Source organism: Poecilia reticulata, chromosome 19 (genome assembly GCF_904066995.2).
Source record: "Poecilia reticulata chromosome 19, P_reticulata-male-v2, whole genome shotgun sequence".
NCBI lineage: Eukaryota > Metazoa > Chordata > Actinopteri > Cyprinodontiformes > Poeciliidae > Poecilia > Poecilia reticulata.
Genome location: NC_088848.1, coordinates 5,111,889 through 5,129,762, shown reverse-complemented (window position 1 = coordinate 5,129,762; position 17,874 = coordinate 5,111,889). Strand labels below are relative to the sequence as shown.

Sequence of the window (17,874 nt, the reverse complement as noted above, 5' to 3'; positions counted from 1 at the left end):
GTTGTTGCTTGTCACTCTTTTTGTTTCAGCCTTCCCTCCCGTCTCTTCTCTCGTTGTCTGATCGGCCCCCGTCTCTCCGGTTCCATCGGATTTCCATGTTTCGTTTTCTTTGAGTATGCCTGCCTCTCTGTGGGGTGTATTTCCGCTCCTCTCTGGAGGAATCAAACTTTTTGAAGTTCTAGCAGTAGAGAAGTGCCTTCAGCCCTAATGCACTTTATCCTGGTTTCTGACGCTTACAGCATGGTCTGCAATTGTTTGCAACAGAGCTGTCAATAGAAGACAAGAGAATTAAACATGAGACAGCCATTCTTCCTGGCTCTGACATTGTCTGAGTGTTGTTATCCTGAACTGATCCCGACTGGGACTGTTCTGCAGTGATAACAACTGGTGAGTCATGAAGAAAGATAATTTATTCATTATCCTCCGTTTTCTTAGAAGCTGTGCAGGTGCTCGCCAGCATTAAACAGGATTAGAATCAAATGCTTAACTGTTTGATCTTTATTATGCTTTTTAGAAGCGGTGATACGGTGGTTTGGCTTCTTGCTGCTGGTGTTAATTGTAGAGATTTGTTTATAAAAGTGTTGATTGATTCCCTGGTACTGATTTAATCTACTTCGGCTGCCTTCCACTACATCAGCACAAGTATTACTGGAAGCACCAACAAGGACCACAGATGAATGTTAATTTGAGTGTGTTTGAGCAACAATTATTCAGTGAGCGAACAATAAAATTTTAAAAAACTTTAGGCTTTCTGCAACTGTAGAAATCATCTTCAATAAAAATCTTTATTTGGAACTTTGATCCTGGAGTCCAGCGAATAGTTTTATAACTTTTCAAATAAGATTTGAAAGTGTTGTGTTGGTTTCTTTTATGCATCTTTGCCTAGTTGTTGCAATAAAATACTTTAAAAAATAAAATAAAATTTGTAAATTAAAATCAGCTTCAAACTTTTCAAAAAATAAGTGATTTATTTATTTTTATTTGGATGTATGCAGCGGTCTAATGATGCATTAATACCGGCCCTGTTTAGTCGCTTCAATCAAACTCTAGTTTGTTTGGGGATGTGTGATTGTGCAACTGAACCAAAAAGTGAACTCTGGTCTTCATCAAAACCTCCATCTTGGTTTTGTTAAAGTGAACTCTGTCGCGGTTTGAATGTGAACGCCAAGGGGACCGGAGACCGCTCCAAAAGCAGGAAGCAGACTGTAGATTAGGGCATTCTGGGTAAATGCAACCAAAGCAAATGCACAAGCCCAGCACTGCAGGGAGAAATGGCTTGTGATCTTTTGCCAAGAGCAATCCTACAACTGCTAAAATCTGATGCCACTCCATCTTTGTTTATATTTTGTGAAGGAAGTTGCACTCAGCATCTTCTGCAGAGGTTTTTGTTTTTTCTTTCAGTTCTTCTTGATGCAGTGCCAAGAGCAAAACTTGAACTGCCTGGTTTCAGAAATGTTCTATAAAAATAAATTTGACTTTTTTTTTCTTTACTTTTTTTTTAACTCTTTTCATGTTTGGCGGTTGGTGGAAAAGTGTTTTTGTGGCGTCATCTAAACGTTGTACTCTGAATAGAAGTAAGACAAGCAACAAATTTTAACAAGCACAAGTGTCACCGGTGCTAGCTTCTGTACACAAGACACTCTAAAGTTATAAAATCTATGCTTTGTGCTACATACACAAAATGGAGGGGGAACATCCAGACCTTCACTGAAATAAAGCATCTTAGCAAAGCTACTAAAAACCCCATAAGCTCTTCTGTACTAACTTTAATTCAGAACCAAATCAGTCAAGCAAGTACCATTTCCAAGTAGCTCATCCAGTTTACCAGACAAAGAGGCACGATTCATCAACTTAGGAGAAAACGTGTTTACTGCTCTCTCCCACCACAGCCAAATGTTTCCATTGCACTTGTAAGATGCAAGTGCTTTACCATTATCTTGTGCATGAATATCTTTGACAAGATGGTGTACACAAATGTGCTTTATATCTTTTAAATATAAAACAGACCTGCACTGAGAGCTCAATTTCTTGTTCATTAATTTTCTGATTCGTGCTTCAGATATACTAATAATCAGATTTGTCTGCCTCTGTTTTTATTTTTATTTATTTATTTATTTTTATTTGGGTGTATGCAGCAGTCTAATGACGCATTAATACCGGCCCTGTTTAGTTGCTTTAATCAAACTCTAGTTTGTTTGGGGATGTGTGATTGTGCAACTGAACCAAAAAGTGAACTCTGGTCTGCATAAAAACCTCCATCTTGGTTTGGTTAAAGTGAACTCTGTCGCGGTTCGAATGTGAACGACAAGGGGACCGGAGACCGCTCCAAAAGCAGGAAGCAGACTGTAGCAAACAGAGGCATTTAATGGTCCTGTAATAAGGACCATTAAATGTAATATTACCACAAAACAACCAAACCTGCTGCAGTAAGACACTTTTTCAACTATATTTATTATCTTTGTAACAAATGGGGAGCACTCTCCAAAATACAATACTGAAATCATTAGGAAACCTATTTAGGGAAATACAGTTCATCATATGGAACTGTTTTGGTTGTTCTGTTTGATATGAATTAGCTGATAAAAGATGAGTTCCTGAGTGAGACGGAGTGATGCCAATCCAAACATGAGGGGGAAAAGAGATAATATATCAGCACAGCTTACACTGCTTTTCTTCTTATCTTACAATTGATTAATATTGGCCACAGAAGGTTAAAAACTGTGAATTTTTTTCTCTCCCTCAAACAAATGTCTGATATTCATCTTTAGAAAGTCCTAGTAGTTCAGGATCATTGCATTATCGCTTAATCTTGGTGCAGATTGAAATGATTTCACAATTTTCTGAACCTGCTGAGATCTGTTCAGGTCGTGGAGTTCATCTTTCTTTCTTGTAGGACATAACAGTTTAATCAGTGAGGGAACTTCATGCTAACCCAGGTAACATAATGGAGTAATTCAACTTCAGTGCTTTTTACTGTAAGAGACAACATAGGATATTGAACTGAAATAAATCCGAAGTAGCCATAAATAAACTCGGAGAAAACAAGCAGCAAACTCCACACTGACCTTCCTTCTCTGAGGCAATTGCATATTGTGATTTCTCTCAGACTTTTAGTCTTTTATTGAGCTGGCTGACAATAAGACTGCATGGTCATTAAAGAACAACACACCACATTTGGATACATTTTGTGGCATCTTGTTGAGTAGAAAGTTTGAAAAAAATGGATTGAAAGATTGTAAAATGGACACATAAAATTTGAAAACATATCAAACATGAACAGGACATTTTGACATTGAACTGGTTCTAACCACTACCTCACTTTGCAGCCCAGAAGTGAATCCATCTGTCCATTTTCTTGACACCCTTGTCCCTTGGTGGGGTCGGGAGGGTTGCTGGTTGCTAATGTTCCGGGCGAGAGGTGGGGTCACCCTGGACAGGTCACCAGTCTGTCGCAGGGCAACACAGAGACACACAGGACACACAACCATGCACACACACACTCACACCTAGGGGCAATTTGGAGAGGCCAATTAACCTGACAGTCATGGTTTTGGACTGTGGGAGGAAACCGGAGTACCCGGAGAAAACCCACGCATGCACAGGGAGAACATGCAAACTCCATGCAGAAAGACCGGGGCCGGGAATCGAACCCAGAGCCTTCTTGCTGCAAGGCAGCAGCTCTACCAACTGCGCCACTGTGCAGCCCCCAGAAGTGAATCACTTCTCATATATATTTATGAAGCCAAAAGACATTTAAAGATTAGATTGTGCACAATGACTGGAACTATCTAGTGGATTTTTTATATTTTGTCACAGTTAACTAAGAGAAATAAAATATGACAGCAATGCAGATGAAATGTTTTGTTCAAATGCATTCTTGCCATTGTTTTTCTCGGCTGACAGATTGCAACATTTTCTTTTGTACATCTGATATGATTTTAAATCTTCTGAAAGCATCGCAAATGGAAGGGATGCAAACGAAGTCTAGTGTGTCATGTCTTCTTCAATTGCCCTGTGGCTCAGTCTTTTGAAAATAACCGAGTTATTTATAAAACTCCTATGCAGGTCTGACATTACATTAGGGATGCATAAACATCTCACATATTGGGATCCATAAAAACACCTAGCTGTGGGGGTTGGCTGGGGGTGGGGGGGGGGAATACCATTGGGTTTTCTGTTCAAGACTGAATATCTTCACAATGTCAGATGTCATCCGTTCCCTCCACAGACGTTCTCTAGCACTTTATCCAGCACATCCGCTTACACTCCCAAATGGATAGATGAAAACGGCAGAACTGAGAGCATGCCCACATTATGTGTCTGAAGTGTCATCCTCGAACAAAGTTAGCGGTTTAAGTCAGCTAGATTTCACCTCTGGGGCTTTGCAGAATATCCCAATTACATTTTCATTGTCAACCAACTCAATCTCCATTGAGAGAATAGGGGCAACAGTAATCTGACTCTGCCACAGTAATGTCTGCCATGGGAGCTTCATGAATCAGCTCTAATTAAACCGGTAACTCTTTTTGTTCCTCAAAGGGTAGAGCTTAATGGCTCTTTCTGGAAGGACGTTGTTTTGCATGTTTTTGGGTAAAGGTGTTACTCATGCAAATCCTAAGTGTAAAATAAAAAGTTTTTAGTTGCAGATTTTTTTTGTCATTGGTTCTCTTGTCTGCTCAACATGCAATAAGGTGATAATGCAAGTATTTACATGAAGGAAAAAAAATCTGTGTTTTTTTGTTTGAGTAAATGGATAGAGAAAAAATGTGTAACACGCTCAAAATGAAATTGAACCATCTGGACTGTTTGTGCTGAGAGCCCAAGGATGCTTTCTGTTGCACTCAAAGATATTTATACAAATGAACGAACAGTCAGTCAAGAAGCTTGATGACTTTGAGTTGAAACCAATCCATTGTAAATCTGTGGGGGAGCCGCATTACAGTACATTCAGAATATAAATGTTTGTTGAACTTCTCTGGACTTTTTTCTTTGCTCTGTCTATAATGCATAATTATTCTAATCCTAAACTGCTTGAACAACAGCAAAAAAAAAAAAAGCTGCATTTGCATAAATACATAAGCATATGTCAGGCCAATGTATTTTTTCATGCTTGCTTCTCCATGTGGCAGATTTTCCACAGCAAGATTTGAAATGTATCCGACACCTCTGGCATTTTATCCAGCACTAAATTGCCTTCCTCACCAACATTTCCTTTTCTCTGTCTCCTTTTTGTTAATGCTTGCCATCCTAAAAAAAATCTACAATTTTACTTTCATGCATTAACACAAAGACCAATTAAAGATTTTCGATTGTAGTGTGCTTTTTGTTCTTCAAAATAAATATTAAATGGTGTCTAGGCTTTAGATTTTTTTTTAGATCTTTATCTTAAGGATGCAACACAGGGAACTGTCAACGTGAAAACCTTTAAGGAAATCTTTTCTTTAAAGCCTGTCTGTAGGGAAAAGACTGCATACAGTTGAGATACATCAAATCTTATTTATTTTTTTCCTTTGGTAGATATGGATGTGTGCAAGTAGTTTCTGTGGAAGACAAAGGATGATTCCCATTAGCTTAATCTGAACCCACCCTGATCGGACCTACCCTCCTTCCCTCTGACACCCACTGAAATGGAAACAACCCAAAGTTTGACATGCGTTTCCTTTCATTTTTGAGCAAGAAAGCCACAGGTCACCGGACGTTCTTTTTCATTCCCACAGCTGGAGATGTGGCTAATGATTGCAGCCAACCCGCATTAACGTCCTCCCGTCTCCTCCCCTTTCTACGCAGCTGGATGCTTGTTGAAGCATGGTGGTGAGGATGGTCGGAACACGATTAATGGGGCTGCCGTCACGAGGCCGGGTCAGATGGATGAATGTAATGAGAACTGGAGTCCTTCATCTCCTGCTGCTATCGGCCTGCCTCGGCCAAGACACGGAAGGTAAGGAGCGTCTTTCTTTGCAAGTCCTTCTCCCTGTCCCCTTCGTCTCATTGTCTTGTCTTTTTATTCCTCGAATCAATTCTGTCTGTCTGTTCTTACCTGTAACAAGTCATGCGTAGCATTAATGTATGATATATCTACTTTAGTACTTTCCTGTTTTTTTCTGTTTACAAGTTTTCATTTGCCTTTTGAAATTAAAATCATTACCTTATTCATGCTTCCACAAAGGGAACATTCACATTCAACAGTTTTTGGTAATATCAGTGGTCTGTCCCACCAAATGGGTTCCAGATTGTGCTTAATTGCAACAAGTTATTTCAAGTTTTTTTGGTTTTAGCCAAAAAAACAGCCAAAAAAAAAAAAAGTTTTTTATCATTTCATGAAGTTTTTTGCTGAGGCAGAGGAAAGAGCCACTTTAATTAGTGTTCAGAGGCAGTTTTATGTGCCACTGGCAAGCACCATAGATGGAACATCTGCTGTTTGCCACTTACATCGCTCAGAAAAACCATAACTCTTTTCAAATTAGACGAAACCAAAATCACATTCTTCAGGAAATCAAAGAATACAGAAGATTGTAAATGGCTTACACAAAACGATGAACTGTTTGTAGTCAGTTTGGAAATATCCTGGATTCTTCTAAGAAGAAAAACTTTTTTGTTTGTTTTTGTTTTTTTTAAATGTCACATTTAGTACCGTACAGAAATCCTTGGTTTTTAAATTGATCTTCTGCTTCACAAACAAATGTTCCAGTTTTTTTCTCTAAAAATGTTTGGCTCCGTTTTGTGCCAATTCAAGATTTTTATTTTTATTTTTTTTACATAATACCAGTTTTATACTCATAATTACACCGTGTATGAGAATCCCTGCCAGTCTTCCTTGAGCAGTGATAGGTTTGAACGTCTGCACATTTATTCCTACGAGGCCATGTTAGGTTACTGCTCTTATTTATGTCTCCCATTCATGAAGTCATCAGGAGCCATTACTTTCAATCAGACAAGTTATGCGTTTCATTTATCAAAAGTTTTTTGGTGAAGTGTCTTTATTAAACTAGGATGTCTGAATTTGTTCATCAGCAGTCATTCAGTGCCTGCTAATTAATGAGACATTCATTTGATCCAGGTTCTGTAGGAGAAGGGATGCATCTAATAGTAGCTCTGGACTTTGTCATTTCTACTTGAGGCTTCAGAACTTGTAGATTAATTTGAAATTTACGAAATAATATTTGTCGTCTTGAATGTGCATTTATTTAAATTATTTAAATAATTTTTTTATTAATCTACTTTAAGTTGTCTGCCTTGGCCAGATCTCAGATCTCCCTCACAGAAAAGAGTTTTGATCTGAAGGGGGTTTAAAATGAAGGGTAAATACTCCACTGTTCACTCGCCTTTAGATGCCCTTGTCTAAAGGCGAGTGAAGTGACTTTTTCAAAACATTTTATGCAAAGCTATTCAGCAAAACCAATGCAGATTTTTTTTCTCCAATCAATTGAGATCTGCCAATTAAATTCACATATGGCTGCAACATAAAAGCTGTTGCTCTCTTAGTTTTACTACAGGCATTTTTGTTGTGCTCCCGTACATCAGCCTGACACCTGACGAGATAAAACCAGTAAAAGGTGTCAGACCGTACAAACTTTTCAGGGCTGCTGCTCCGTTTGTCGAGCCAGCAGTGAGGGAACATCAATGAAACAGTCAAAAGAGATGAGAACAACAGAGTGACACTCGCAGCCACAGTGGCATAATAGGGCTAATCATGATGACAGGCCTTGTATAGTTTCTTCACTTTGGCCAAAGTTTGAGGGAATATTTTTATTGTCTTTTTGGTTGAACGGGCCGATTGCAATAATTTTTTTTTAGTTTTAAATGTAATACAAATGGTGCCTTTGCAAACCTCTACGAAGCAGGTTTGGGCAAAGTGTTTCCTCCTCCATTAAACTGTGTGTTCGAGTTGATGCTATTTTTCATGTATCCCCTCACAAACCTGATGAAGTTTAGATCACTACTCTGCAGGGGCCACACCATCTGGTGCAGGACTCCTTCTCGTCTCTGTAGATGGCTCTTTATGGCTCTGGCTGCGTTTTTGGAACAAAATAACGAATGTACGACTGAACAGACTCATCCCTTATGGTTGTTAGTGATGGATAAGACTGTAAAACTTCCTAACGTATTACAGCACTGTGCCCAAGGGCAGCATCACAAACCTGGCCGAAATGCTACAGGCCCGTCTTGTTACCCGGTTGTGGCGGTCTGGAGGGACGGAAACGTAGCCATTCGTTATCACTGTCCTGCTGCGACCCATTAAAAGGGAAAAGTTTGGAGTTTGTGATGTTGTGAAAGTGAAAGTCATCAAGTTTAACATCTGCTGACTGCACATCAGGTTTAACGTCAGAAAGAAGTTCGCATTGGATTGGTTTTGAAGTGATGCTTCTTCAGTGTAAAAACATTACTCTGCTTCTACGTTGGACCTCTTAGACTCAAATGCCAAAACACTCAAACTTTGACATCTGCTGACAATCTTGCGCTAGGTCAGGAAATGTAACAGGGGATGTTACTAAAATCTCTACGTTGGTGCTAGTAAGCCTGCCACAATCAACAATAAATCAATTAATCACATAATAAATAAAACAATCTCATTTGGATTATGTAGTTTTTCTCTTATTTTTCATTTTGTGTTGGTTTTATGTGAATTAAGTTTGTTTTGTTCAGACAGACTTCATATTTATTTAAAAAATTAAATGTCTTCCAGTCTTGTGGTTAAATATTTATTTGATTTTAAAGTTTATTGATCTTTCAGAATGTGTTTTTGCTTTGTTATGCCATGACTACATTACTTGAAAATGGTCTCAGAAACAAAGGATTTAATTGTTTATCTGGGATAATTTATCCTCCTGCTAAATTTGTTATTGTGACAAGTCTAGTAGTTTGCTTTGTTTACATGTTTACCCCAATTTTGAAAGTTAAAAAAAGTTAAGTCATAATGAAAGACACAACAATTACAAATGAGTTCAGTTCAAAAATTCAATTAAAAGTGAGACTTATAGTTTAGTTCTGTATTTGTTGTGCACCTTTTTCGACCACATTTTTTTCCTTCCACTTAACTTTCTAATAATATACTTGGACATGGCACTCTGTAAACAGCCATCTTCTATCTAATGACCTTTTGTGACACACCTGTCTGCTGAACACCTGCCGAGTCAGCAGTCTTCCTGATGATTGTGTAGGTCAGTGGGTAGAAACTAGGTTATAAACATTACTCTCCCTTTTTGTTGGTTTCATATAATACTCTATTTTGTGTTTTCAGCTCAAACTCCCAATGTATCCATAGTGTCTATATAAGATTTAACTTTCTCTTTTTTGCATTGAGTTACAGAAATAAATTTAGTTTTTGATTATATTCTTAATTTATTGAGATGCACCTCTCTGCTATAAGGTATGTGTCACTTTCCTGCCAGTGGGAATGACTAATAGGAAGAAAATAGGAGCGAATATTTTAAGGTTGGAAAACCAGCCACGTTCCTTTTCCCTTGAACTAAGGGCAAACCGGAGCAGCTTTAAACCTAAATTAAATCATCACTGATGGGATAGATCAGCATAATGCACTCTTGACTTTCTGCTCAATTTATCAGAATATTAATTTTCCATTCCACCCTGGGGTTTTGAGATGTATCTGCTTGGCATTTAGCTGAGGGGGTTGTAGCCAGAGGTGAACATCTGCAACTTTTCTTTGGCGGGATAGAAGCGGCTCATATTTGCATCAAAAGTGTTTTGGGGAAATTGTACATGTGTTTGAAACCAAAGAATTCTGACACTTGTCTCCTAATAGAGCAAACACTGTGCAACTGGCTTATTTACTTACAGCTCTAAACCTAATCACAGGTCTCAGAAACAGAGTGGCAGACATAATCATGGCATTTCTGCTCATGACATTAGTATTTATCCTAATGATGCTGGGCTTCTAGAGAATGTTGTTTTAGTCAGTTTTGGTCTCATGATATGGATCATTGCCAATGTGTTTTTAATGAGCATGGGTCCCAAGACAAACAATGGTTTTAGCTGGTTGGATGCCACACTATAAGTCTGCTGTACTGTAATTGGCTGGAGCATCGAGACACAAGCCATATGTTTGGTTTCCAAGGTGAGAAGAGCACCATTACATTTTTAATGAACCTTAATCCCACAAAAGGAGACCACATAATGTGCCAAATAAAGCATTTGGCTGGGCAGTCTGAGAACATAAGACCTTTTCTGTTTCTTTCCTTGGAAACATTTTTTTAAACTTCATTATCAGGTTAAACTTGTCTTTGCTTAAGGCAGTTTGACATAAACATTTCTCATTCAAGACAGAAATGCAAGCCAACATCTTTTTATGACTCCTGTACCTGTACCTGAGCTGATTATGACTTCACTTAAAATAGCAAGTGTGGGTGAATTGTTCTTTACCTTGCTGTTTTAATTAAATATGGCTGCTCACATGTTTTATGACAAAAACCGGCTCTGACAAGATTTTATTAACTTGTCTTGTGTTGTGAGAAATATGCTTGCATTTATAATGGGTTTTTCTTTTCTACCAAAAACTCTTTTTTTTTATGTAAAAGCTGCTGGTCCAGAGTATGACTCTGCAAAACACTATAACATTAAAGCAGCAGCAACAACAAAAATGCACACACAAGAAAACAAAACTTTGTAAGTCTTTTTTTTCTACTTTTTTTTAAAGTAAAATATTCTGAAGTTAGTCAAAATGAAAGCCCCCCCCCATTTGCTGACAAATTTGTTTGACTCCATTTTTACCAATAGACAGCAGTTTTCTCCTTTCATTTAACAGCAGGAGTACAAGAGTAGCAAACAGCAAGAGGAATTTTCTATTGCAGATCATCCTCAATCCTGGTCACCTCTTTTGCTCACCACAGGTTTTTTTTTTTATACAATTTATTTCTGAGCGCTGAAATGTAAATCAGTTTATTTTGAGTTTGGTGAACCATTTTTATGTTTAATTGGCCCAATATTTTATCATTGTCTTACCTATACACCCAGTTGAGGCCAATTTTCCCTTCATTTGGAATGTCCTGGTATATTAAAGAAAGTATTTAAGTGGAATATTTAAAACCTTGTGGACTTATACTTAGTCAGTTTTACAAATAAGGAAATACAAAATCCTTTTCAAAATATGATCACTCCCAGATATCAAAATGATTTTGCAAACTACTGTGTCTATTTTGAAGACAGAACAACACACATTCGACGAGCTGGTCATGTCAGATCTTGATCATTCTATCAAAGCTTTGATCCCATTCAAACTTTTTCCTCATAATTTTATGACTTTCTTCTGATAATGTAGCATCTTTTTTTCCGTTATGGCTACAACTCTGATGTAACCATAACATGCTCAGACATGAAGACAGACATGAGCCCCTAGTTGTAAACCTGCAAGGATGTTTAGATAATGGATGGATGGATTCTGACTTTATTTCCATATAATTATCACTTTATTATTGTAATTTGTTTTTAAAAAGTCTCATATTTGAACCCTAATACTCCATTGAACATTTGCTTTTTGCTTGCAGAGTGTTGTTTCTGTTTAAAGATTAATGACTAAAAATGCGCAGTTTGTGTAAAGGCAAAAAGAGGAAAGAAAATCTAAAATATTTAAATAGAGCAATTTCAAATTATATAAAATTGAGAAACTTTTCCTTAAAGGGGCATACATTCTAAAATTTTGAGAACCACTGTTTTTTTGCACTTCTTCTGCTCTTTGATAAAAATAGAAACCTTAAAAAGTATTTTTTATTAAAAGCCTTTATGGATCAGATCTGACTGGACTGAGAACCATTCAGATGAAAGATGTGCTCTTTTGAAAAAGCAAGCAACAAAAAAAAAAACAATATGCATCTTCTATTCAAGTCCTTTTAATCTCACAGATGGGACAATCATTTGGTGTTAATTATTAAGACTTGTAAACCTAGCCAAACTGCAGCACTTCAAAGAATAATAATTCACCACTGGAGATTAAGAAATGTTTGAAAAATATTTACTTTTTGTAATGTTGCTTCAGAAGAGTAAGCTCCACTTTTCTTACCACAAACATCTGTCATTTGACCTTCTAAAGTCAAAATAGCAAAACAATACATACATACATATATATATAATATATGTTGAACCCCGTTTGAATAGCTTAAGATAATACTACACTGAATCAAGAGGAGGTCATGGTCGTCACAAATTATTATGATGATGTTGGAACAGTTTGGATGCACTGTGACCAATGGATTCTGGTGTGACAGCATCACTCTGAGTAAAATCACTGATACTGCTTTGGGTTCACGGTTTATATTAGGAATAGCAATATCTACAGAATAAATACACGCAGGACAAAACGGGAAATGCTCCACAAAGCTGTTGACTGTTTTTAAAACCAACAAAAAAGAAACCATTTTAAAACCCATTGGAATAAACATATTAACTTGACAGCTCTTATTCTATGTTCATGTTGATTTTTTTTTTCTCCATTAAACATGTCAGAGGTTCATTGTTTTTCCCACAAAGAAATCAAAAGTCTGGGTTCAGGAATCAGACCACTCTTTTTATTGAAGCCTTTACAGCTACAAAAAATATTACATTTAAGCTGTTACTTTTTTTAAAACTCACTAGCCACTTTATTAGGTGCTGCTGTTCAATGGCTTGTTAACACAGGTATCAAATAAAACAGATAAGTGGCAGAAACTCTGTGCATTTAGACATCTGGACGTGGTGAAGATGACTTACTGAAGTTAAAAACCAACATCTGAGTGGGAAATAAACAGGATATAAATGACTTTGCAGTGTGCTACTTTTCACACACAACCCTTTATAAGGTTAACAGAGAAAAGTAAGAGAGAGAGAGGATGTCCAGTGTCCAACGAATGTGTGGATAGAAATAGCATTTTGATGTTGGAGGTCAGAGTAGAATGGGCACATCAATCCAACATAATGCAAAGGCAAAAGTAGCTCAAATAATTACTTGCTACATCCAAGATTTGCAGATTGTAGTCTGACCCTACTTCAGACTATAACGCACAATGCACACAACATTCATGGTGTGTGAAAGCCCAACATGTTGAATCGACAGCAGCGGAGAACCTCAACAGATGCATTTGTTGTTTGCTATGAGCAGCAAAGGGTGAATCCATTCTGCTTTGTGTCAATGACTCAGGCTGGCGGTGGCAGCATCATGGTGTGGGAATGTTTTCTTGGCACACTGTGAGCCACTAAGTATGAGGTGAGCAAATCATGTTCATCACTTTGTGAACAAAGCATGTCTGTTAATGGGAGCAGGGCAACATGACGCCAAACTCAAACTGGTTGTTTGAACAAGAAAATCATTTAGATGTGACTTGGTGACTTCCACATTCACAAACCTGCAGCAACTGTGTGATCCTATCATTTCTATATGGACTTATAAATTAAATGTTGACGTCTTCTTGACTCCAAGTCAAACTTAACTCAGTCCTGAAGGTAAAAGGATGTCCAACACAGCATTAGCCATTGTGCATTCTAAACGTATCCAGTGACTAAAACTTGATTTTTTATTTTTTTTTGTGGTAGAAGTGCATTGTTGGACTGAAATAGTAAATGATAATGTGTGTGATTTGATGGACAGTATTGTCATTGGAAAACTGCGCTTTGAATTTGATCAGGTTATCGTTGTCTGATATTACAATTTGTTTGATCTGAAAAGCAAGTGACACAGAAGCAAAAACAGGAGATGCCACCGCAGCAAATACTTTTAAAACAGTAAGGTAATAAGCCCATTTTAATATCAGATTCTTTTTTGCTTTCCTTTGTGGTTTGATGTCTCTTTCATCTGTCATCACATCAGGAAGCTGCCTCTTTCTCTAGCTTTTCCCTTTATCTAAATCATTCCTCTGTCAAGCATTTCTTCTCACAAGCACTCGTGATCTCCCTCCTGTGCATCTAACGTTGACTGCTACTTCTTTAGATTGGTTTCCCACAACCTCTTCCCTCTTCTCAGTTTCCCTCAGTTTGTATCGCCCTTTTCCTCTACTTTCATCACTATCAGGCTTTTGTTCATCCCAAAAATAATTAATATTTGCTAAAAGCGGCAAAATTCCAAAAAGTCCAAAGTTTGTGTCCTTGCAGGATAGTTCCACTTCCAGCACATCCACCATGAAAACATGCATAACATGTTGGGGGAGGTTTTAACGAAGGTTTTCTATTGTTTGCTCATTTATATTCATAATTAGGTTCTATAATTAAGAAAACACACAGATGGCTTTGCAGTTTTACATATTTTCTTATCCCACCATGAATAACAATCTGCTCTGTTCATTTTTTGAAGCTGACTTTAAAACTGTTGTTGCAGATGGGCTTGTTTTCCTAATGTGTCAGAAATCTACCTGAATGTGTGTTTGTTTTTTGTTTTTTTTAAGCAGGCTGGATATTGAAAAGTGCCCTGTGGTAGGAATAACAATTCAAAATACAAATTAATTTTACTTTTAGTAATGCAGCCCTTGGAAAGATGGGATACAAATTTTTTGACATAAAATAACCAATTCACATAATCAACTGAAGGAGAGAACAGAGAAAGTGCATCACATATTTTTTTTAGTGCACTCTATGTAGATACATTATACTGTATATTGTGCTAAATAAACAATAACTTAATTTGCTTCCCTGTCCATATTTTCTATCAAGTTAAAGATATTTTTTAACTCGACATCGTACTGCTTACCTTCCACCACCTCTTACATTCTTATGAGACTGTTGCCTTTTTAGACGACCAGAAGCTCATTATAGGTTATTGGTGCCTGGGTGCTAAGCCCAGCTTCGCCTGATTGGTGCCGTCACAGTCGTCAGCTGTGTTCAGTCATGTTCTCGCTCAGAATTGATCTGACACCCTGAGAAAGAGACAGAAAGTGAAGGAGAGAGAGCAGGAGTTGGGCTAATGAATGAGCTGGTGCGATGACAGAGTGGTGATTCCCTTCAGCAGGGAACTTGTGTGTGTGCGTGTGTGTGTGTTTTTATGTGTAAGCACTTTAGCAATTCGTTTTCTCTGGAGAGACATCAATCTAAAACAAGGTCACTCTGCATTTCTTCCACAATCCTTTCCTTTTATTGGCCTACTGTTCTTCGACCACCCTCCCATCACAAATCTCCACACTGGCCCCTTTTTAGTCTGTCGTTTCAGTTTTTCCCTACAAATTCTCTTCAGCCTTCCTGTTAGAGCACCGGCTCGACAAAAAAATCATTTTCCCTAACAAACTTCCTCTCCTCTGTACCCTCTCTGTCCTCCATGGATGAATGGAGAGATGAACAGGTGATGGATGAATGGCTGGCTGGTCGGATAGAGCAGAAAAGACAGAGAGGAATCTGACTCCAGGGAGGTTTGTAGATTGGTATACCTGCTGATGGAAGCTTAAAAAGGACATGACATGAGAATTTTTGGAGGAAATGACACCCCTTTTCTAGTCTGTCTGCTCTGGTATTTTTAGCTTTTACGAATTTAGCTTTTTAGTTCTGTTGGATATGCATTTTTGGGCTGCAAAGTGAAACATACTCTGGGGCGTTAAATAAAATACAGGAAATATGGAAATCCTACAAAATGCTTTAACATTTTTATTTACTCAGTTTAAATAATATGCATTTCATAAACAATTTATTTTTAAAGTGAACCTTGCATATGTATTAAGATCAAAAAGACTAACATGTGAATACTCACACATAATGCTGTGCTAAATATGCATTGTTTATATTATTCTTATTATATAAACTTGAAACCACCATCAAAAAACCCCTAACAGATTTTGTATTGATTAGGGATTTTTTAAAAACAAACATTCCATTGATGATCACTTTTAATTAGTTTTGCTCAAATACATAGAACAAATGTTCTTTGTTGACTCCTAACCCCGTTTACACTCCAGGGTCTTGATATCCTTTTAACTTTTCCAAATGTTGTCACATTGGAACTGGAAACTTCAGTTTGTTCCATTTGAATTTTCTGCCAGAGAGCAAAACAAAGTAGTGTATAATTATGATCTGGAGGGGAAAAGATATCTGTTTTTCCCACTTTTAGTTGTGAAAAATGTGGCAAACATTGTAATCTGTCTCCCTGAATCAAGACTTTGTCAAACCCACTGAATCTCCTTTTTCCCAATTACATTACCAATTAAGTCCCAGTAAAATGCACTGAAGATGACTGTTTACTGATGTGACAAAATATGAAACATTTTGGAATTAAATATTTCCTCTTTAGTTTTTCTTCTTTGGGGATGTTTTCAGCTATCCATCAACATCCGCACAAACGTCTCTGGGAATAACTCCTGCCGGAATTAATGTCTTTTTTCACTGTGTGTTCATATTATTATATCTCCTTTTTTTCAACCATCCTGAGATGTTTTTATTCTTGGTCTCCATTCAAAGTAAGCCAAGCAAACACGTAACAGATGGTAACAAGTAGAATTCAGTCAAGTAAAACTTACTCAAATTAGCATAATTTTTTCCACAATATGGTATGATTAAGGAAACTGATTAAAAAAGACTTTGGAAAGTATTTCAAATTCACAAAGAAAGTGCTAAATCAGAAAGTTAACAGCCACTCTCTTTTCTCTGTAATTAATTTCTCCACTCATCAGATGGAGGATCTACATCAGTTGGCAAAGCTGAACTTGGAGCTTATAGGAAGAGTCACAACATTTGTGCTATATTTAGTAAAAATGTGAAGTTCACACACACACACTAAATGTGGATTTGCTGATTGATGAACATAACTGAAATTCTTGTTTCAGGAAATATTACTTAAAGAATCAGAATCATTTGGTCTCCGCCTTGTCTCGGTTTCGGCCGCTGAGGACTCGAGATTTTATTTCAAGGCACAACTGTAAACTTATCACAAAATTGTCAGCATATTGTCCAGTTTATTAGTTAACATCCATGCAAAACATACAGATTAAAATACAAGCAATAGTTTTACAAATATTTGAAAAACAAAGACAAACTAATTAGGTAGTTGACATTTTAAGCTGTCATTAGGATCTTACGTTAGCATTTATCAGCTCAGCAGCAACTGCAAACAGCCATGTCCTTGTGTAGTCTCTGCAGAATGTGGACCCTTAACTCAGATTTTGAAAGGCTGCCAACATTTCCAAATCCAGCATAATCCTTGACAGACAAAGGTTGAAAGCTTAAAAGGATAAAACAAAGCAGCTTTCCTGTAATACAGTATGTTCAGCCTTCCTGTTAGCTGCCAAAATCTCAATCTCACTCCCTGTTTAAAAGCTTCAACCCGAGTAAAAATTCATGGAAATTATTTATTTAACCTCTTTATATTATTGTATTTCTTTGGATTCATCTTTCAATACCAAACTGAGACTTTGCTTCTTCCTTCAGAAAGAACCGTCCCATCTGGTTTCCAGTCAGTTCGGTCATGCCTGAAGTCTGCTAATTACCATCATACCAGTTAATCAGAGCAAGGCTAATTATTTATACTGTGATATAAAGTCAGATTGTATTACTTCCTGGTCATACCAAACTTATGAAGAGATTTGATTTTCTACAGTATATAACAGGTATACAGGTTTAGTTTCCTTCAACAAAAGGGTATAACAAGCAAATCTAAGCAAAAGCTAGCTTTTTGCTTAGATTTTTGCAGATCAGCTTAACCCTTCCTCCTTGGTGTTTTTCTCCCCCTAAGAATATATTAAATATAATTTAACAAACATTATGATAGTTTTTTAACCTAGTGAACGTTTGATCAGCACACAGCCACACGTGAACACACGGAGGCACACAGTTAGCATTGTCCAGGTGCGATGCTGTGTCACAACCTCAGCATGTATATTTAATGGTAACCCTAGCATGTGTGAGCAATGCAGAAAGGCATATGGGCTCATTCGTGTGAACTGTATAGAGTGATGTGAATAGACTGTGTGTTTTGTATGTGTG

General features: G+C 37.3%; 1 protein-coding gene across 1 annotated transcript in view; it reads left to right on the top strand.

The window, feature by feature from the left end:
- The window catches only part of LOC103481331 (protocadherin-15-like), a 222,603-nt gene that overhangs the window by 27,592 nt on the left and 177,137 nt on the right, over positions 1-17,874 (top strand). Inside the window, exon 2 of the mRNA XM_081600402.1 lies at positions 5,788-5,938. Within this exon, the coding sequence (XP_081456528.1) occupies positions 5,806-5,938 (133 nt within the window). The 5' untranslated portion in view covers positions 5,788-5,805. The remainder of the gene's footprint in view (positions 1-5,787; positions 5,939-17,874) is intronic.